The sequence below is a fragment of the Pezoporus occidentalis genome, unplaced genomic scaffold, assembly GCF_034315485.1.
Source record: "Pezoporus occidentalis ecotype Australia unplaced genomic scaffold, CSIRO_AGI_Poc_V1 ctg222, whole genome shotgun sequence".
NCBI lineage: Eukaryota > Metazoa > Chordata > Aves > Psittaciformes > Psittacidae > Pezoporus > Pezoporus occidentalis.
Genome location: NW_026914095.1, coordinates 62,818 through 84,633, shown reverse-complemented (window position 1 = coordinate 84,633; position 21,816 = coordinate 62,818). Strand labels below are relative to the sequence as shown.

At 45.5% G+C, this 21,816-nt stretch overlaps 2 protein-coding genes across 3 annotated transcripts; one reads left to right on the top strand and one right to left on the bottom strand.

The window, feature by feature from the left end:
* Window positions 1–95: 95 nt before the first annotated feature.
* Window positions 96–12,424, bottom strand: HGSNAT (heparan-alpha-glucosaminide N-acetyltransferase). Of its 2 annotated transcripts, XM_062620617.1 has the most exons (17): window positions 12,179–12,424; window positions 11,791–11,930; window positions 11,159–11,280; window positions 10,098–10,167; window positions 9,422–9,491; window positions 8,240–8,346; window positions 7,692–7,768; window positions 7,026–7,056; window positions 5,988–6,148; window positions 5,528–5,643; window positions 4,710–4,831; window positions 4,194–4,320; window positions 3,964–4,050; window positions 2,732–2,809; window positions 2,545–2,615; window positions 2,293–2,405; window positions 96–1,305 (listed from the first exon to the last, which is right to left on the bottom strand). In XM_062620617.1, exons 1-17 carry the CDS (start codon window positions 12,407–12,409, stop codon window positions 1,124–1,126), a joined length of 1,905 nt encoding a protein of 634 aa, XP_062476601.1. In that variant the 5' UTR covers window positions 12,410–12,424; the 3' UTR covers window positions 96–1,123. The 2 variants fall into 2 exon arrangements, with proteins under 2 accessions (XP_062476601.1, XP_062476603.1); XM_062620619.1 differs by lacking the exon at window positions 3,964–4,050.
* A 26-nt stretch (window positions 12,425–12,450) lies between these two features.
* On the top strand, window positions 12,451–14,474 carry POMK (protein O-mannose kinase). Its single transcript, XM_062620620.1, has 2 exons — window positions 12,451–13,054; window positions 13,533–14,474. The coding sequence occupies exons 1-2, from the start codon at window positions 12,767–12,769 to the stop codon at window positions 14,304–14,306; spliced, it is 1,062 nt and encodes a 353-aa protein (XP_062476604.1). The 5' UTR covers window positions 12,451–12,766; the 3' UTR covers window positions 14,307–14,474.
* Window positions 14,475–21,816: the final 7,342 nt, after the last annotated feature.

Here is a 21,816-nt window from a genome sequence, read left to right as displayed (position 1 = left end):
GTCCTATTTGTGGGTTTTGGAAGTTTTTTTTTGCATAGCATTATATTAAGGTGTGTGTCAGTTCTTTCTGTCTTTATACATACACAGAGAACATAGCAGGGCATTTCAGCCTTTTTATTAGCACTGGTGTGGAAATCCTGAGTTTCAAAAAAAACATTATCATACATTGAGTTGGTCTGCTATCTATTCCTTTTTTTGGCCAAATTCTACCTGTACTGCTGGTTTTCTGATTCCATTTATAAAGAGGATTGCTTTGATCATACTTTGGTAACACCCAAGTGATGATACAGGTTGATAGGAATTGGCCTCCCTGCACTCTTTGAGTGCAGCACGTGAAACTCGGACCTCATCCATGCTAGAGGTGTGTAACACAGTGGCCCAGACTGTGCACAGATAGGCTGCCAAACCTGTAGCAGCAGCATGCTGATTAGTAAGCCAGTAGAAGAGATCTTTGGCAGCATCTTCAGCAGGATCCTTAACCTAAGGCTTTGATCCAGGACCAAACTGGAAGAAGACAATGAGGAATGCTCAGCTGAGTCACCACTTTCCACAGCATGCTGTAACACAGAGGTGCTCCTGAGCACTCTCTGTCTGCAGACTGCAGGGCTGAAGATGCTGCCAGTGTTCCAGAGTCAAAAAGATGGCAGAGTTAAATGTGAGGTGGTAACTAGCGTGGCACAGGCATGTGGCGGGTGAAAACGGTACATACAAACCCTTAACCAGAGTTAGGGGGTGCCTTGTTAGACACAATTGTTGCCATGGTGTCATTCTGTAGTCACCACCCAGATCCCTTGCTGTTCCCTTTGTAAGCACCATCAGGCTGTCCTTGACTGCCCAACTGCTGCACTATGTTCAGTTTCTCTAGGTGAAGGAGGGAGATCAGTAAAATATTTACAAAGTACAGAAAACAAAGAGCAACCGCAGCAAACTAATGAGGTTTTGCTAAACAGGAAGATACTGTCCCTTAAGTCACATAAAAATCTTGATGACAATGTCCATGGCACTGTAAACTTGAACTAGAATCCCTTTTTAGTAATGCACATGAGTGGCAGTGTTTCAGGCTAACCCACCTCATCCACTTGCCTCGTCAGAACCTAGGCTTGCTACACCTTGCCCACCGCTATCAGATTTTCCAGAATATCCTTCTCCTGTAAAGTACATAGGATATTATGACCCAAAGCGTTGTGGCAGTGAGGTTCTGAGTCAGATGCTCTGCGTGGGATTGACTGTCTTGCATCTTCCACTTAAAAGGGAAATAATTTTCAAACACTTCATGTCCAATGTAGACCAGGATTGAGTTCATTCCTGAAAGTAAGCACAGGTCATACCATCTGAAAGAGCAGGCATAAGCTTGCTTCAGAGGAAGCAGGCAGAGGCATGCCAGGCTTATGAAACAGAGTGCCAATGAGGCAGTAACAACCTAGTGTTGGTTGTCCCAAAGATGCTACAGTGTGTTTTCAAAGACATACTGAGGGGTTCTCTGTCCCAAAACATTTATTGAAAAGAAATACAGACAACCTGTATGCTGAACACAAAATACAACCAAATCAGTATCCAGCAATTCTACTGATGAGAATGATCACAGTTACTATTGTCTTCAGGGTGGCCAACTGCCAACCCATTTGGTCAGATCTATTGCCTTCGCAAACAAATGCTAACTGCCCTTCAAAGGTCTGAGATTTCTGATAGGAGATGCAATCCCGTGCTGTCACCCTACCCATATCTCTGTCCAGACACCACAGCTGCTGAAAGGTTCCCTCTGCTGTGGGTTTGCATTCTGTACTCAGATGTTTGTCAAGAGCCCAGTGTGGTTAAAACCACAATGGGATGCTTTGGGAGACACGCATATCTAAAAACAGAGACAGAACTACACTGCTGCCCAGGGGATTTTGTCTTCCCCATCTTCAGAAGTGGTACTACTCTGCTGACAGGCCTTTGAGTTTCCCATTAGGTTACCCAAGTCTCAGCAGTCCTTTCCAAAACCAACTACGAACCAGCTGTGGTATTTTGCTTGGTACTAGGCAGCTGTTGCCTGGGACCTTAACTGAAGATAAACTGAGAACAGGCATTGGGCAATAGCAGCTTCCAGCCCTCATTTAAAGGCTTTACAGTCCCTCTTCCTAAATATCTGAAGTGTCCCAGTTCTACACAAAGGTTCATCTCAAGTGGCACCCTTCAGGTTACCTCATTCTAAATCCCAACAAAGACAAGGGAAGTGAAGAAAACATAAAAGGGTAGAATCAGTGCAGAAAGAATTGGAAGGAATACATTGCCTGCCATGGCTTTACTGACCTGGGTAGAAAAATGGAGCACCTGACCAGAGTCTCTTGACATCCACAAGGTAATACATCAGCAGTAAGAGGATGAAGGCAAAGCAGCTTGTGGTTGTCACATACGACAGCGACCTACACGCATTTTCAGTAGAAAGGTTATTTAGGGAACTATGTGATATGGGCAGATCTTAATATAAGAGAGGCAAAGTATTCTTCAAGGTAAAATAGTACTTGAACAAAATCATACTAAAAGTTGTATCTCTTTGCTTACCATAAGTTCTTGTTTATGGGAATAAATCCATCTTCTTTAGAGCATTTTGTTAAGATAGCAGAAACAATTCCCTGAAATAGAAAGTTGCTAAAGTTTATGCAGCCACTGCAACATGTTTCAGAAATACTAAGTCTGCATTGCATAAAAAGACATGTCTATTGAAGAGCTACGTATCCATCTGACTTACCATTACAATGCTCCATATGGCAAACCGACTCATAATTTGTTTGTGCTGGTCTTTGTAGAACAAGATAATTTTTCCTGCCTAATATAGAAAGAATACAGAGAATTAATTAATGCCCATACATGTAACTACATTTCAAGAGCCAGATACATTTGCTGCCAGCCACCTATGCTAAGACGGAGAACACAAACAGGATTCATACCAACCAAGTGGCTGAAAGGCTCAGAATGGGCACAGAAGGGGAAAACAAAAGAATGCAATAGAGGTGGGTGCACCTTTTCTCCTTTTCGTGCTACGTTAACACTGAGGAAGGGGATGACCAACTTTGTTAGCTTAACACGACATGACTTGAGCTCTGTCTCCTTCACCAAGAACTGCATGAAGGAATGCCACCCATCCCCAGCCAGCCAGAACAGCTTCTCCGCAGCTCGCATTGCACCCTGGCTTGCAGCACATGCTCCTTTTCATGCCGCACTTAGAAACATGTCCTGATGACTCACTCCCCAGGGTCACACTGCTGTTCCAACCTCTGCCCCGCAGAGATTCCCCATCAATTTGTACCCAGTACTACATACAGTAACATTTCATTCTCAGTTCAAGAGTTTCACTTTGGTTAGGAGCTCCTGCATTGACAGAAGGGCCAGCAATGGCCAAGTAGAACTACATCAAAAAGCATCACGATATCCCATTTAAAACACATTGGTGAGCTGTGAGCTTTTGATGTTGGCAACGCTACTGTGAACCCCTGCCTCACTCATACCTGCGATGGTGAGCACACCCACAGCACCTGTGCAAGGTAGTTAACACTGTGCATCCAGCAGAAAACTAGCAATTGGGAACATGTACATCTGTGACCTTTAAAACTGCATGTTTGAAATGAAGCTGTGAAGTGTATGCATCTCTTGGCCCTATTTCCAACACGCGGAACCAGCCTACTCCCAGCATAAGCCCAACCATAAAACAAGAAAAGGAAGGTTCTGAGTGAATGTTCTGCAAACTTATGTCCATCAAAAACTGAGAGGAAATCTTAGTTTATGTAATGCAAGCTACTGCCAGGTTAGGTTCCACTTCTCTGACACTCACCTCAGTCTAAGTCAGCCTGAAAGCATTGCTCTGGAAAAGGTTTTGTTAGAACCAGTCTCAGCCTTAAATAAGAAAACCCAAGTTTCCTCCCCGCTTCTAAGATTCCTTCAGATCTTCCCATTGTAGCACAGAACAAGAAAGACAAGAGGTACCTGCAGTCCCAGAAAGGCCATAAAGATGGTATTTATGGTCCCCAGGATCCCTTCAGGATCACATGGCATCGTTGTTTGGTAAATCACCTTAGAGAGAGAACAGTTGTCACACGACACCTGAACAACCAATCTTCCCTTCCATCCTCCTACATGTACCATTCCCAGGCTCGCTCTGACAGCTATGTTCAGTGCTGACCTGGGGTACATACTGCAAACCAAAAGCTACTTACACTTGAAGAGGGATGCTGATATATATGCTTTTCTCCAAGCAGCAAACGATCAATGTAACCAGCTGCTCCTCCAGTGCAGTTGGGATAGTTCCCAAAGTCTCCAATGCCCCCAGGACCTAGATAGCCCCTAGGACAGAAGGAAACAGGTTATGGCGCAAAGTGTTGGTACACCCCACCTGCACAGCAGCTGACCCACTGGCCCAGAATACTCAACGCTCCATGTTTTCCCTGGCCAGAGGCACACAATGAAACACAGGTCCTATGTGACACAGACCTCATGGAGATTTTAAATCCTCTTCTTTAAATAGAAAGGAACAATGATGTCACCTTTATAATACCTGGTACTTTGGTACCAAAGTGAAGTTTTTTCACATGATGAATGCTTCCCTTTAACCTTGCTGGTGTAAAAGCTTTCCTCTTCATTCTTTCCCTATGGCTAATAAAGTCTATTCTCTACTCAGTAGAAGTAAAACAATCTGATGCCCCATAGAAAGTAGTCTGGGTGCACAGTCTTACCTGGGACAACCTGGCACTGGTAACAAAAAGGTCAGGCAGAGCCAAATCGCTTCTAACATCAGAATGAAAATCCACTGTGGCCAGTAGGGGAGAATATCCTGCAGAGCAGGACACAGTGTCTCCTGCACGAGATGGAGGGAATGGGGTATTAGCTGGCAAGTAAAAACCATGCCCCTAGGGACATCCTGTGCTTCCTGGCAAGCAGTCCACCAGATACAAGAAGGAGCCATTGTCATTACAAAACTGGGCTCTACCAATAGACCTTTCATCTTCACAAACGACTTCCAGACACTTAGTTACTTGGGGGAGGTGAAGAAACAAATCAAAACAAAAGCCCGCAATGTTTTTGAGCTTGGAAAATGTCAGAAGGAATTTTGATTCATGAGCAGAACAAAAGCCTTTTGGAAGAGCAGGCTCCAGAAAGGCCAAGAAGCAGTATTACTTTCCCCTACTGTGAAAAAAACACTGCCAAAATTAACTGGACAAAACACAAGCCATAGGACTCAGCATACAGATGCCTGTCCCTGGGGTCCCTTCGCAGTGGAATGTCATCAGAAGTGCCTGGGAATGCCTGCTTCCAAGCAGCATCTGAATGAATCAGTGAAATCTTTAAATACAGCAAACCTAGATGTGGCAAAATGCAATATAGGACACAGAAGGGTGCATGTTCCCTGGAATTTTTGCCAGGTCACACTGCACTACACATCAGGTAAGATGCTACGTGATTTCATTTCTCATGTGCTCCTTTCTGCCCAAATAAGAGCAAAGGCTCCTAAACCCTACTCAAGTATCACTTGTCATCTCCCCACATAACTCACCAAAGTCCCACCCTCAGCACCAGCTCTTGTAAACAGGAGTTCAAGAGCAGCAACCACGAGGTATGTGCATCCCAGCCTCTGGAGCACCCCAGGAATACGCAGATTATCCCATGACACTGGAAAACATGCAAGCAACAAGGAAAAGGAACAGACAGGGGGTCTTTTGTAAATAGGACAGTTACACTTCTCCAGGGAGAGCCGAGACCCACCCCCACTCTGCCACCCCACTTTCTGGAATCACAACCCTGGGACAGTCAGCACTAAGGTGATAAACAGTGGTCAGCACAGGGGTCAGAGAGAATTGCACTGGTGCAGAGCTGAAGAGCACTCTACAGAATACCATCAAACCGCCTCCATGCAACCAGTCAGTACAGCAAGGCTGACACTGTTTTCCTAACAGCCCAGCCAAGGAGGTGGGAACAGCTGCAGGAATGCAAGGAAGAGAGCAAGTGCCACTCACATGGTCCAAGGCAGTAATTGGGATTCACAACTATGATTCCCAGCAAGATTAGCAGAAAACTCCTCCAGAGGATTTTCCCAAGCAGCTTCTGTTTGGAACTTCCCCACCTCAGCATGGAGCTCAGTGACAATGATATCGATGTCCCCATGATGAACACAAACCTGGAGAACAGAGCAGATGGGAAATGGAGCTGGCAGATGTCCCATCACACACGTGCATGACAGCAAACACTAAAGCTAAGAAAGTAACCTGCACTGGCCCAATAGCAATGCATGCATGAAGTGAAATTGGACAACCAATTGCTAGGAATTCCCAGACAACTGAGCTTGCACGATGGGACCTTTCCACCTCTTTGAGTGGTCAGTTGAGGCAATAAAGGTCAGGGAAGCAGCTGCATTCTGTTTTTTTGCAGCAGTGCATATGCTACCAAAACTTCCATTATCCCAAATTAAATCAGCATCCTCAGAGCAGTGAAACACAAGCTGCAAAGCTGATTCAAATTCAGAACTGACATGCTCCTCCCCTCTAGATCCGGCTCACAGTTCAAGCCCAGCTCCAGGAGTAACCCGCAATTGCTAGTAGAAGCATGCTAGGGACAGATAGGATAATTGCTTCCCCATAAGACCATCCTCTGGTTATTGAGACATCAGCTTAATCCCAAATTCCCTTGGCTGTTTTATCTCTGGACACACATCAGTCCAGCTTTGAATCTTGCCAAATTGATCACCTTCAACACAGTAGTGTGGCAATGAACTCCTCAGGAATACTCCACTTCCACTGCAGGATAACCCTGGACGTCCCGCTAACATTGTGTCGGGGAGGAAGGGGAATGCGGGGTGAGCAGAAAGCACTCAGCTCTACTACTGGATCATAAGGGTGATGCTGTTATCTGGAGGGGCAGATTCCTATCAACCCTTCAACACAAATTCACCTCTCTAAATACATTTCCACATGGAGGCAAGATGCACACAATGTTCTCCTTGCAACTTTTCACATACAGAATCACTTGACGCAAGACTACTCTTAAGGAAGACTTACCATGGAAACACCAGATCTGCCACTGTTAATCCTACAGAGAAATACAAAGGAATACATTATTTCACTCGAACCCTCCCTAAATTTGAACATTATTGTTGAGTTTCCAGAGGACTTGCAGGCTGCTTGCCAATTATTTGATGCCCCCAAATCTAAAACACGTTATAAATAAAACTTACAAACAGCTAATCATCTTGCTTCACTGCTTTTTACCATCCTTCGAATCAGGGTCAGAACTGATCACTGTGTCTTGGAAAAGATTTCAGGGATGGGATCCTTGCTGTTCTCCACTAGGGCAGCACAATGCCTGACCTCTTTCCTAGCAGCTTGCCTATCAAGGCATTATGTTTGTGCAGCATTGAGTACCATCAGCTTGACTGTGGCCATTAAACAACATAGAAAGTTAAAGTTGTGAACCTGTGTCAAAACTGAAAAGGCTACACACACAGACTGTGATCTGAAATCACACCATCACTGTGTGATGAGCAGGGCTACACATGGCTTTGCCCATTAACCTAATAAGCCAGGTACTCGGCTGAGGCAACCTGGCAGGGTGTCTTAGCCTAAGTCTTCAGCTGAGCAACAGCTCGCTGCAGCATCTACAATGCCAACCATATCTAGGTATTGCTGCAGTTAAAACGCAGATCAACTGTCTCAATTGTACTTTACCATTCCAACTCTCGTGTTTGAAGAACCAGTATTTTCCTCCTCCATAGTTAACAAACACCATAATTATAAGAGAGAGCCTAAAAAGACAAGTTAAAAACACACACAAAGTACCACATGTCAATGAAATACATATACATGAACACAAAGTCAGCGTTTATCCCCATTAAAACATTTATAACTGCGAGATCTGGTTCATTTTATTTTTAAAGCAAGATTATGTACAAAATCTTGAGCTTTGCCAACTAGGAAGCAGCATTTCAGAGATCACGGGTGGTGGTAAACCAAAGTAAGCTCCTTCACATAGCATTTTCATGCTGAACATATGTTGCTCTTTTCCTCCCTCTGCCACAACTTTAATGTTGCTTCAAACTAGATCAACTGCAAAGTGTTTTGGAAAATCCAAGAATTCAAACACTGATTATCTTCCAAGTAAAACAGACCCCCCTGAACTGTCCATCTGCTATATATTTCTGTACACTGCCCAACTGCCATTGGAAAGATCTCATTCCCCTTGGAAGAGTTACATTTGAGCAAGGTATTATGCTCACCCTCGGAACGTGTCCAGGGAACGCAGCCGCTGCCGAGAGGCTGTGCTCCACAAATGCGGGGTGAGATCACTGCTAACGGAGTCTGCTGTGTTTGGGGACCCAAGCTCCTTCAGGAACAAACCAGACACACAAAGGGCAAGTCAGCAGCTGCATCAGCTGAGATCAAGGAACAGAGGTCAGCAAACATTCACATATAGCCTTTGTCTTTTTCTCCTCGTCTTCCTCAGCCTTTTGCTTCCCCACTTGCTACTTCTAACCTGTTCATGGCTCCACCATATTGCAATGATATTTGCAGATGTTCTGCACTCCACCTTCAACCAGGGTGAAAACAACAATGCTCTGAAAAGAGCCCGTGTTTGAGACTCATGAGATCTGGGTCCAGTCCAATTGGCCACAGGCTTGCCATCACTGTGAGTGCTGCTTTACAACAGAGCTGAACAGATACAGCTGCTGATTCTCAAACAGGATCCATCCAACCAGCACTTGTCTGACACTACACTGTTCAGAGAGTTAAACCAGCAGAAAATGAATCCTTTTAAATGCCGGAGTGGCTTCTTTACAATCAAGTTCCCTAAATCACTCCGATCAGCCCCAGCGACAGCATAAAGAAGCAGACATTGCTGTAACACAGCTATGGAAATGAACAACTACGAGAATTGTTGTAAAGCCGACTCCCAGGTGTTTTGATTCTAGACAGGTTTGGACCTCCTCGAAGTGAAGCCCAGACTGTGATGATCTACCTATATGCTAGTACAAAACACAACTCACACAGAAATGCCAGCTCTAGGGCTGCCAGAGAAATCTTGACTTTAGTATAGATCCTGCTAAAATTCCTACTGTGCTGGAAGCAGACATGAAGGCTGGCATTTCTTCCCTTCCATCACACTGACTGTGTCAGAAGGTAACATGTTTGCTTCAAGGGAACTAGAGAGGGCACAAAGCTGTGTGTCCAAGACTTTCAATAGCTCCACTGGGAAGCCACTAAACTTGTGTGGAAACCCAGCCTAGCACTCTCCATTGACATAAAATTGCCTGTCTGACATCAATACAAGATTTGCCAAACGAAACATGCTCAAAGCAGAGCATGATTAGTAACAAACAAGCCCGGATATCTAGATAGCGTATGCTCCTTAGAGATGAAAACACTACAGAATGCAGATTAAAGATACTGTGGTCACTCACAGAATTAATCAGACGATCAGTTTCTCTGGGGTTCAGTTTCTTGTAAACCCAGTTCCTGACTGCATGAATTCTGGAAATTAGAAGCAGTTTAAAACACAAAACAAGACAAGAAGTACTTTATAGCCAAATTCATCTTGACATCAACTAAAAATCAAAAGTTGGGACAGTCGGTATTTCTGTTTTCCCAGCTCCTACACACAGTACTGGGGTTCAGCCAGCACCTGGGACCTCAGTGAAGTTCAGCTGTGTAATAACACTGCCACAAGCTGAGGTTTTGGGGGCTTTATCCTCAGGTTGTTTGAGGATGACTCACGTCACTCAGTACACAGGATGGAGGGCTGCACATGCTACACACACCCATGTCCTGCTGCCTTGTACTGCTGATTGAGGGCTAGAGACCCAGGCACAAGTCACAGGAGCATGAGGTAGGGTCTGCAGTAACAGCTCTACACACAAGCTCACAAGGCTGCAAGGTACGCCCCAGGTATGCCCTGAGTGAAATCACATCGCTCTATTCATTGTCACATGGACAGCTACCACAGCTTACCTTGTACATGACAACCAGGTAACAGGGCTACAGTGGGACTCCAAAGCACTAGCACACCATGAAATGTGTTTTTAAACTGGTGGCCCCTACTTCAAATGCAAGGAACCGCTACAGTACTGTTATACTTACTTCATCAAAAGGCGCCCGACAATCAGGATAGTGAGGGCTCCCGTGTAAACCAGGAAAGCAAAGAGAATAGCTGTATGAAACAGAAAAGTCTATAAATGACCTAACAAAACCATTCAGTAACCTGGCCTTGGCCAAGCGTGACACAAACATGACAAAAAGCCCAACCCACCAAGCATCATACCACCTTCTCCATGCAATACATAGCCCCAGCCTGAGTCCCAGAGAAATAAACAAACACAACAAAACTCCAAAACAACCCAAACCAAAAGCAGGTTAGTTTTGACATGCAGCTACATGACTATATATCTCAGCATAAAAAAAAAAAAAAAGGCAAAGTAAAACTGCACTGCACCACAAGGCAATCGGGAGAAAAGAGCCGACATGCTACACATTCTGAAGAAGAAACTGGAGACTCAGAAACAGTCTCAACATGAAGAAGAAAACAGGGGAGAGGGTAATACCCCAAGTTTGCAAGCATGGACATTTTTCTTTACAGCTGGAAAACTGGAAGGACTGAAGAATAACCTATATATAAATATATAGATGAAGAATAATGTAAAGGAAAAGAATGGAAGACATGTAGGTGAGAATTCGATACAGACCTGGAAAAAGAGATGAACAAAGATGCAAGACCGTGAGACTTAAAATTAAAAGCACAGCAAAAAAAAAAAAAAATCCAAACACTGCATGAATTGTTTCCCATTTTGTGGGGAAGACAGAGGGAAGAAGAGGAAGAATTGTATGTACATACATTAACATGCAGGAAAACAGGAACTACAAAAATGCCTCCCTCCACACACATACCCACTGATTTTTCTGGGTTAATCCCCGGGGCAAAAAGGTTGTGGTTGTACAGTGTTATGTGAAGAGGCCCAATTCTAGTCAGGGCCTCAAGGTGGGTGTATAAAACATAAGGAGGCAAGATGCTGAGAGAGAAGAGAGGCAAGCCCATAACACATCTTCAGCACAGCATGAGTAGCTGTACAGGCTTTGTTAGGAAGTTGGTTTCGCTGGGAGACATGCAAGTTGCCGAAAGGAAGGGGAAACAGAGGATTACATACGGAGATAGCTGTTGACAGGGCCTTCATTGATGACTAGGTCACAAGAAACAGTTTTGGTGCTTGTACTTAGGGTCTTTACCACAAGGGAATAATTGCCAAACTCTCCAAAATGATACTGAATCCTGCAAAGGATAAAGGAAAGGGAACTTGCTGAGCCATCATTGCTACGTGCAGGTATCACAGCAGCATCTCAGGGCCTGTAAACCTGGATGCTTGTACAAAAGGCAAGCCAAAAACTTGGCCTAACAGTGTGATCTACCAAGGAGCTGCCTGGCTCTGCCTTTGCCATCACCGGCTCTTGCCCAACACAGATGCATTACCACACATGTACTGCCTACCGCATCACCTGTCTTCGTGAGCCACACTCTCTGCAAAAGAAACCAGACATGGGCACATGCTGTCTCCACACACACCATTTCAGCTCCTGATGGTGCTTACATCTTTTCAGCACAATTGCAATGTGTGCCACAATTACAGCAGCAGGGGGAAAACTGCACTCTAAACAGTCAGGCTCTAAGTGCCCACAGGGCTCCAAGGGAAAGAAAACCAAACACAAACCCCAAAAGCTTACAATACATAAACCCCAAACGGGACAGAGCTATCCAGATGTTCCCTGGGGCTGTGCCACGTACTTGCAGAGCTCCGTGTCACTCACAGAGCCGTTGAGCTGCAGCGTGAGCGGATGCTGGGTATCCACCACTACCTCCGCCGTGCCCGGCTTCCTCAGGCTCCCGTTGCTCGGTGGCACGAACGCCAGGAACTGATACAGGCACTGTGGGAGAGGAGCGCGAAGGGAGCCCATCAGTGCCACAGAGGGGTGAAAGCGGGTCTGTTCGCACAGCGGCCAACACCCGGGAAGATGCCGGGGGCTGACTGGAGCCGCTCCCGCCGCACCGAAGCAACCCCACAACGCCACGGGGAGCCGCCGGGAGGGCTGAGCGGCCTCGCCGAGGCCCGGGGCAGGGGTGTCCGAGGCAGGACGCGGGGGTGACACACACACATACGGCTCCCGCCGCTCACCTGGTGGCAGGAGCCGGAGCGGGCGGCGAGGAGGAGGCCCTGCATGGGCAGCTCGTTGCGGACGAGCAGCACGGCCTGGTCCATCCGCCCCGCGGGGCGCCGCTCCACCGCCCCGGGCCCGCTCCCCTGCGGCGGGACCCCGCTGTGCGGCTGCGTGAGGCCGGGCGCCATCAGCAGCGCGCCCAACGCCGCCGCTACCACCGCCGCCCCCAGTCCGGCCGCCGCCGCCATGTCGCTGCGCTCCGCCCCAGGGCGGTGCTGCCGCCGCCGCCGCCACCACCGCCCTGTGCGGCCGGGAAGCGCGCTCGGTGCTGCCCCCTCCCCGGGGGTGCCGTGCGTTCCGGGGTCAGCGGGCCTGCTCGGGGCGGCCGAACCCGGGCCATCCCACTCAGGTAATCGGGAGGATGAGCAGCGGGGCGAGCGCCGAGCTTGAACCGCTTTTAGCGTAGGGCGCTGCCACGCGTGGCCTTCCCTGTAGGCTGCAGGCTCAGGGCTGCAGTGACACGGTCCCCGCGGCGCTCACCCCCGGCCTGGGAAGAGGGTCCCGCTCAGCCTCCGTCTGCCGCGGAGGATGCAGAAGGCACGGCCATGGAAAAGAAACCGCACTTTGTTAGGAGAGAGTTTCTTCCCAGGGAGGTATCCTCCATCTCATTGTTGTTACTGCTTGTGGCTGTCCTGCTCCTTAATGCCCTTCTCTACCTGTACCTCAACAAGTTTTACAGCTCTTCGGGACGTGGCGAAACAGACCCCAGCCTCTGCCCTTTTGGGTACTTCAAACTGGGAACGGTGAAGAATTGTTCCCCGTGGCTCTCCTGTGAAGCCATAAATAGGGAAGTCAGGAAGCTCAAGTGTGTTGGTGAAGGTGCTGTGAAAAAGGTGAGTTTGGTTTTCCTTTCTTCTGTCCTGTGGATTAAGAGCTTTCACTGTTTGCTGGCTAATTAAGTATCCTCACAACAGCTCATTATTGTAGACATATGGCTACCAATAAGGTGCAAAGAACACGCAGGAGAGCGTGACCAGGTCCACCTCCCTGACAGTGAATGACATCCAGCTACACAAGCAAAATCACAGAGATGGGATGAGTGTGGTACAGTTATGGCAGAGTAAGACTGGCGGGTTGGGTAGTGTGAAATAATTTAATCCATCTGCATTGCCCATTCCAAAGACAACTTAGGAAGCCATGATGTAATTATGACATCTGTCAGTACCGGCTTGCGGTGACAGGTACATGGCCTTACCTAAAGGCTTGACTGTGACTGGTGATTGGTTTGAGGTTGTGAATAAGCAGGTCACTCAAAGGTCAACTGGTAGAAGAAGGCTCTCCACATCTTATGTGTTTCTTGTGTGTTCTCAGGTCTTCCTCTCCGAGTGGAAGGAAAACAAAGTGGTCCTTTCACAGCTCACCAACCCAGAGCTGAAGGAGGACTTTCTCCATGGACTGAAGATGCTGAAAGCACTTCAGAGCAAGCACGTCGTCCGGCTGCTTGGCTACTGTGAGCAGCAGTTCACAATCCTCACCGAGTACCATCCTCTAGGGTCTCTGAGGGGCCTGAATGAAACTCTTCACATCCCCAGGTATAAGGGGATGAACACTTGGCATCGCAGACTGATGCTGGCTATAGACTATGTGAGCATCATTCGGTATCTGCACAGTAGCCCTCTGGGCAGCTTAGTGATGTGTGACTCGAATGACCTGGACAAGGTCCTCTCTCAGTATCTCCTAACAAGTGACTTTCATGTCCTGGTGAATGATTTGGACGCTTTGCCTCTTGTGAACAGGAGTGCTGGCAGGCTGGTGAAGTGTGGTCATCGTGAGCTCCAGGGCGAGTTTGTGGCTCCTGAGCAGCACTGGCCCTATGGAGAAGAGGTGCCGTTTGAGGATGACCTCATGCCACCCTACGATGAGAAAACAGACATCTGGAAAATCCCAGATGTCTCCAATTTCTTCTTGGGCCATGTTGAAGGAAGTGACATTGTGAGACTGCATTTGTTTGACATCCATGCAGCATGTAAGAAGAAGGACCCAGCCGAAAGGCCTTCTGCCCAAGAGGTCTTAGACACCTACAGGAAGGTTTTAACTCTGCTTATTCGGGAGACAGCCATGCCTGGTACTAGAGAAATGTTATAGTGAATCATGAGACAAACAACATACTGAAGTTGATGTCCTTCCTATTTATGTAGCTTGCCTGAAGGGCAAAATCTCTGTCCCTAAAACTAAAAAGAAAAGAACAACTGAACTTGTACCTCTTGGTTAAAAAAATAATAAATCCAGGCAATGCTGGAGTTCTGTAAGCCTCCCATTGGTCTGTTTAATCTATCATTGGAAGAGGAGGGAGAAAATTGAAGTTGTGTGGGTGTGGGGGGAAGTTTGTTTCTTAAGAAAAAATAAATCTTCTTTAGCAACATTTACACAAAAAATCTTTGAGAAAAATATGGGAAAAGAGTTAAAAAAAGTACTGCTCCACTTAAACTGCTTGGCAGAGAAGTGAAGAGCAGAGACCATGGCATGCCTCACACAAGCCTTGTGCTGATTCCTGTGGCTTTGGCCTATGTCTTTACCCTTAAAGCACTCACTCACTTCCACATGGAGTAAAAGCAGTGATCACTCAGATGAGGGTACCCAAGTTCACTTCAGATTTTGGTGAACCCTGATGCCAGAGCCTCAGCAGCAGTCTCTTCCCTGCTGGATAGGGAATAGATTGTTTTTTGGAGCTGTACTGCCATTGCTCTGTGGGCCCCGTATCCCACACCAGCAAGCATGTGGCCACTTTGTAAGCCAGCAGATGATGCAGGTCCTGAAAGGGACTGCTTACAGACGTGTGCTCTTGGTTTTCAAGCCTTTGCCCCGTGGTATTCTCAGATGGGCTCTTCGGAGATGAAGCTGTAAAACACAGCTCTAATCCACTGAAATCCTGAGTACTTTGGAAGAGAGATGCAGCATATCTTTTTTTTCATTCACTTATCTTTGCTGATTGGCATCATGACTTGATCAAAGGGAGGAAGAACAAGGAACTGAAAGAGAACGTGACTTCCTGCTAGAGCAATGAGCATTAAACATGAGCTTTGGAAAAGACCTATATCCAGAGCATACGAGTCTGAAGTGAAAGCCTATTAAGCACAGAGAAAGGCTGCTTCGGTGTGTTTAGAAGAAAGCTTTTGATACCTACATGGATGTTACAGCCTGGTACCAACAGCTGGAGAGGAATAATAATGCCTTAACCCAGCAGCAGGCTCTGTTTGGTGGGACTGGGATATACTTGTTTCTTTGGTGAAAAAAACAGTACTATTGAATGAGAGATGTAGACTCCTAACATTACACACCTGTGGACTTTCTGTTCTGCAGACTAAGCATCTGAAAGACCTAAGGGCTTGAGACAATGTTCATGTTTTGACTTGAGAGGTGATTTGTAAGCAGAGAAGTACATGATCCTTTCCGCTGGAGAGTTTGACTCTGTTCTTTGCTGTGCTGGTGTTTCTTTTCACCTAAACAAGCTGTGTTAAGACTGCACTGAGAACATGCAGTCAGTTTGAATACATAATGTTCAAATGCTGCTACCAAAATTTTATCGTAAATGGGAGAACTTTCCTGAAAATGGCTAAATTCATACCTGATTTCATACAATGCCAGCAGGAGCCCTTTAAAGGCTGCTCATTATGGTTTACTTTTCCCTCTGGGCAGTCTATTTTCCCTGGCAGTGTTCAAGGCCAGGTTGGACGGGGCTTTGAGCAACCTGTTCTGGTGGAAGGTGTCCGTGCCATGGCAGGGGGGGATGGAACCAGGTGATCTTTAAGATCCCTTCCAACCCAAACCAGTCTGTGATTCTATGACGGACAAGGACTTGCCAAGCTTCTTATGCTGGTCTCTCTCAGTTAAGACAAGAGTCGGCTTGGATTCTTGCTCCATTGTGTACTGTTGCACCTTGCAAACAGCCATATTAATTTCACAGAGTGAAAAACAAATGAGGACAAATTCTGATTCTGAATAATTTTCTTGCCGTGAAGCTGTCTCTCTCTGTTTATGGATGAAATAGTTACAATTATTTAAAAGAAAAGGTGTCTTCCAAAGCATTCACCCTGAGCACCGGGTCCGTCGCATGTCTCTTCCCCATTCCCTCTCCTTCAGCTCATATATTGTCCAGCGTTTTATTTCATTATTACATTTTATAATGTAACTTATACAGGAATAAGTTACATTTGTTCTGAATACAGCATTATGAAGTTTCAAAGCTTCTTTTCTGGTACGTTGTTTCTGTCTATGAGGAAACACTAGATGGCAGCATGAAGGTCAGCCTACCATTAGTTATTGGCAGTTGCAGACTCCCGTGCCCAAACAGCCGGGATCTGCCCTTGGAGACAGTAATTTGCTAGCAAACTTCCATAACCCCCTAAAAGACCTCATTATGTTTGCATTAGTGAGTCTGTAGTAACAAGACAGATAAATATATAAGAGCTGTCAGAAGAGCCACACATGAAAGCTGAAAGGGCTACCTCCCCTTTAACTTGCTCGTGATATTTTGTGTACTTTACCATCCCTTAAATCAAAACCTGGTACAACCTTAGTCAAGTCTGAGTGTCACCTGCTTTCAGCTTTTTCAATAAAATCAGAGGAATCTGTGCCTTCTCCATCTTTCTGCCCTTCCCTACTAACCCCTTCCCCAACTCAAGATTACATGAATCCCATTCTTCCCACATTTCCAGCTTCTTTTCCCTTTAAGGGAAAAGGCAAGGCCTCATGGAGAGGAAAAAGGAAGCAGGATAGCCCTGTATGCAGTTGATTCTCCTCTTTCCTGTTGCCTCTGCTGGGCATTACAGTTTTCACCACCAATAGCCTTGTATAAACATCTAGGGGCTTTGCTTCCTCAGCAGAAGCAGCTTTTACATGCGTGGTGGAAAACATGACAGGATGAAGAGCAGGAAGAGGCCTGTTCTCATCTGGAAGCCTGAAATCCTCTCCTTATCCACTCCCCAGCCAACTTCAGACAGATGGCCATGACCTTCCCTGCCAAGGCCACTGCCATAGCTCTGCCTAACCACAGTATCAGCTGCTGGTTCTCATCTCAAGCACAAATGAAGGGCCCCACACTCCTGAGATAGTTACTGACAAGTTTCCTATTGTATCCCTGTTTCTCCATCCCAAAAGTCCAGCCAAAGAAGCTGCACAAAGACAGAGGCCACACAAGGAGAAGGACTAGTTTATGAAGTTTAGCCCTTACCAGGTAGGCTTGTACCACAGGATACAAATGGAAACAGCCTGTCTCAGAGCACAGTCCCAGATTTAGTTCAAACCCACTGCTCCTTTCTTTTTCTGAGTTATCCGAAGAATAGCACCATCATAGTTATGCTGTTTTCCTGTCCAAACTGCCTGCTGGCTGCATGCTTCTAGGTGGATCAAGTCTGATGTAGATGTTTCCCTTTGTGTGCCATGGGTTTCAGATTACATCCTGAAAGCACTCCTGTAATGCTAAATCCTGTACAGGTGAGCAGCCTTTATGGCAACACATCTGTATGTTCAACACCGTCAGAGATAAGAAGTATTGCATGCGTATCCACACCAGCTGCTCTGTAGGTGGGTGTAAGTGCTGAGGAAATAAAATGGACTATTTACTTGAATAGTTGTTTCAATGGTTTTGGATTGTTTCTTTTTTGGAAGGATATGTTTAAAGAGTGTGTTACTCTGTATTTAGAGTGGTACCTATTCAGTCTATCAGAAATTTGGACCACCACACAAAGTTTCTGAAATCCTATCACAAGCTCTAAACCAAATATTTCCCTTTGGTGCCACATAAACAAAATATCAGATCATTATCTTTGCGAAACAGTGGCAGTGCTGTTTGCCAGATATAATTTGTGAGATATTTGGCAGAATTTGCAACTGTAAACTGATTCTATCATTATGACTATAATGTCTTACCAACAGTCAAGAGACCCTGGGAACAAGAAAATGTGGTTCTCGAGTTCTTCTAGGATGATATAATGCATATATTTGTAGAGTTCATCCAAGTTAATTATATGGTAGATGGTACTTTTAACAAAGAAAAAGGGTATTATGGTTTTATTTTAATTGGAATACTGTATACTTGAGATGACCACATGAGTTCCAATAATTGTCAGTCTGTGTTCTGAAGCCTACAATCCAGTATTTATCAGGATTAAATTGTGAATATATTTACAGTACAGCAATATTTATGTCTCAGCAATTTCTGATTCTGTTTAGCTCTTGGTAACTCAAAATCCATTAAAAATTACATATTTATATATAGAAACACACATGTATTCTTTGGCCATAATTTTCAGAAAAACGAGCTTACTGTTAGATTCCAGCATTCACATTTTGGATGTGAAGCAACTGGATTTTCAAAACTGGTAATAGCAGCTTTTAGTCAAATTTATAGTAGTTGCTGGATGCTAAGGACTTTTAGAGAGGGAATTATTTCCTTGTAGAGCTGGAAGATCTTTTTCAGCAATTCTCGTGATAAATCTATGGGACTGAAGTGGGTGCTTTTATCAAGTACTCGCTAGATTTCTTTGTGGAATGAGCAAAGTACCCATTTTTGTAAAAAGCTGTGATTTTTTTAAATAATTATTATTAAATCACAGAATTTTTCTCCCCAGGAGCTGGTTCCTGTGAGGGGTGGTGTCTGACTCACAGCTGAAACACCCCAGGCTTATTTGCTACTGTGTGATGTTGAAAATCCAGCTACTAAGCTTGGGTCTCCATTGGCTATGTTTAGCTTACAGCAATGACATATACTGTTGTTACGTATTATTTGTTTGGTGCCTAGATGCTTTGGTCACAGGCCAGGATCCCGGAGGTCAGATCCTATACAGGCCCAGCAGAAAATGACAGTTGTTTCCCTACAAGCAATTTTAGTATAAGAAACCAGAAAACAACTGGTGTCCTCATGCATCAACAGCATACACAAGCATTGACTATCCCATCCCACCTCATACAAGCTACAATAAATATGCTACGTGATCTAAATGGGCAGGTCACACCATTTCTTGTGCATGTAACAGCAACTGCAAGGCCTGATCATACTCAACAGCAGCTTGCATTCAAATTCTTGAAGGTGTTTCAGGAGCCCAAGACTGAAACAAAAGCCCAAGCTATAAAAGGCAGCAACAGTGTACCAACATAAGCTAACCTAGGCTTAAGAGTCAAATAACTTTGGTGTTTGAACCAGATTCCTCAAGAAAGTCAGGCAGAAGGCCTGCACTACAGAACTCTTGTTGCAACAGGCCAGCAAGGGGGAGATCACCCCTTTTTCTCAGGTTTGTAAGGCTGTCACACTCACTGCAGCACCAGATATCGTGGTCCTCAACCTAACCCTGTCCTATCCACAGCTTCACATTTGCTGCATTCAGAGTGTTATATGAGGGAAGAAAATCTCTGTCTGTCTTCTAGGTCGGGGGTGGGTGGATTATCTGGGCCTTAAATCAAGCATTTAACTAAATCAAACAGATCAGGTACTTGCTGAGTGAGACATGGTCTGTTTCCTTGTGTGGAAGCTGCAGAGAAAAGCCCAAGACTCAAAGTTATACTTTCTGAATGCAGGCCTTTGTTTCCTCCATATGGGAAGCTGGGTGCAGGGTTCTGGAGCATTCCAGCATCTTCCTGGGTTGTCCAGAGCAGAGCTGCAGGGTTAATATAAAAAGAGCCATTAGCTTAAATACAGTTTCTTTACACCCCATACAAGGGAACCTGAGCTCAAGTGAGATCTAGAGGTAGTAGTGAAATACGAAGAGCACCCAAGTTACTTATGTTACTTACTCTTTCCACTTTTGGCCAGAAATGTGTAATGCTTTCTTGTCAGGCCTGTTAGCAGGAAAGTTCAACATACTAAAAACCAAACAAAAAGCCTCAGCTTCACAAGAACTGTTTGAAATCCCTGAGAAACCACATTTAATTAACTGTCTTGTGTCATGTTGCGTAACTGATAGACTCTCTTACTATTTTTTTCCCCCCTTTTAGTGGTTTCCACAGTTCTGTGCATGGGTGCCATCCCCATTTAATGACCTAGAATTATGTCTAATTGCTATTCTACTCTTATTTCCCACACCATGTGAGGCAGAGAACTTTTCTCATAACAGTGCTTTTTATTTTTTTTATATTGTTTTCACTCATATCCTTTTATGCCCTGATCTGCAGCCTCTGAAAATGAATTTGTTCTATAGCATGGAAAGAGAATGACTTGGCACATCTTGCACTGAGAAAATGGTTCTCCAAAGGACAGAGCTTCGCTGAGCTGGTTGATCATTTGCAAAGCGAGTGCTATCCAAGCAAGGTGTCCAGACTCCCTCTGCTCAGTAAGGGGTCAGCACTTCCTGGAAGTGCACAGGGAGGCTCATTCTGAATGTTTGATGTAGGCTAGATAAATCATGCCCTAAAAATACTTGTTTTTTCCCCCTATTGTCTTACAAAAGGTGAAGATAAATAATTACAATATAAGCATGCAAAAAGCAAAGGGAGATGAACCATATCCACAATGTCTACATTGTAATAGTTCTAAGTGTCGGAAGGAAGATATGGTAAAAGGAAGTGTCAGGGCCGGAGGGGGATAGAAAGAAGCAGGAGTGTAGCTCAAACATGCCCCATCAGGCAGTACAAAAATACCAGTGTGTGTGTGTGTTAGAACATCCCCATCCTAGTTAATCTGCACTGAGTTCACGTGCAGTTCTGACCTCTTTTCAAGTTTCTAAACTGAAATACTTACTTTGCCCCACCTTTTCTGCCAAAGCATAATCCTAGAATTGTGCTTTTTGGCAACAGAAGCCATATGGAGCATAGGAGTAAGCTGTGTTGCTGCAGCACCTGAATGTCCAGCAACCCCCATTTTGGCACACACACACACAAAAAAGGAGGCAAGATTTTTGAGAAAGCACTGTTTTTATTTTGCAACCTAAACTGTCAAATTTAGTTGTTGTGTGAAAATCAAAAGCTTGTGACAATCTGAACCTCTTTTTCTCTTGCCACCACATACCACTGAGCTATACAGAATCACAGAATCATAGAACCAACTCAGTTGGTAAAGGCCATCAAGTCCCACCACTACACCAGCACTGCCAAGTCCATCGCTAAACCATGTCACTGAGGGCCTCATCTATGTTGGTTCTGAACACTTCCAGGGATGGTGATTCCACCACTGGCCTGGGCAGCCTGTTTCAATGCCTGAACACCCTTTTGGTGAAAAAGCTTTTCCTAATACCCAGTATAAACCTCCCTTGGCACAGCTTGAGGCCATTACCTCTTGTCCTATTGCTTGTTACTTGGGAGAGGAGACCAACCCTCACCTCACTACACCAACCCTCACCTCACTACAACCTCCTTTCAGGTAGTTGTAGAGAGCAATACGGTCTCCCTGAGCCTTCTCTCCTCCAGACTGAACAACCCCAGTTCCCTCAGCTGTTTCTCAGACCTGTGCTCCAGACCCTTCACCAGCTTCCTTGTCCTTTTTAGGTCCCACACCATTCCACTGCTACAGAGCGGGTGAAGATGCTATTGCCCGCACCCCTGCCAGGCTTCCGGTGCTGCTGTATTCACACCTCCACCCACCGACGGCGTTTCACCTCAGACGCTAGCATCGTGAAAGAACGAAGACTGTTCGTTCCCCTGGGAGAGAAGCAGCTACCTACTTGTG

Coding starts and splice junctions, on each gene's coding strand:
- HGSNAT (XM_062620617.1), bottom strand. CDS start 12,409: ATGGCGGCGGCGGCCGGACTGGGGGCGGCGGTGGTAGCGGCGGCGTTG. Junction 10,168..11,158: donor CCCTGTCAACAGCTATCTCC/GTATGTAATCCT, acceptor TGTTTCATACAG/CTATTCTCTTTGCTTTCCTG. Junction 8,347..9,421: donor CTGATCGTCTGATTAATTCT/GTGAGTGACCAC, acceptor TTGTTCCTGAAG/GAGCTTGGGTCCCCAAACAC.
- POMK (XM_062620620.1), top strand. CDS start 12,767: ATGGAAAAGAAACCGCACTTTGTTAGGAGAGAGTTTCTTCCCAGGGAG. Junction 13,055..13,532: donor GTGAAGGTGCTGTGAAAAAG/GTGAGTTTGGTT, acceptor GTGTGTTCTCAG/GTCTTCCTCTCCGAGTGGAA.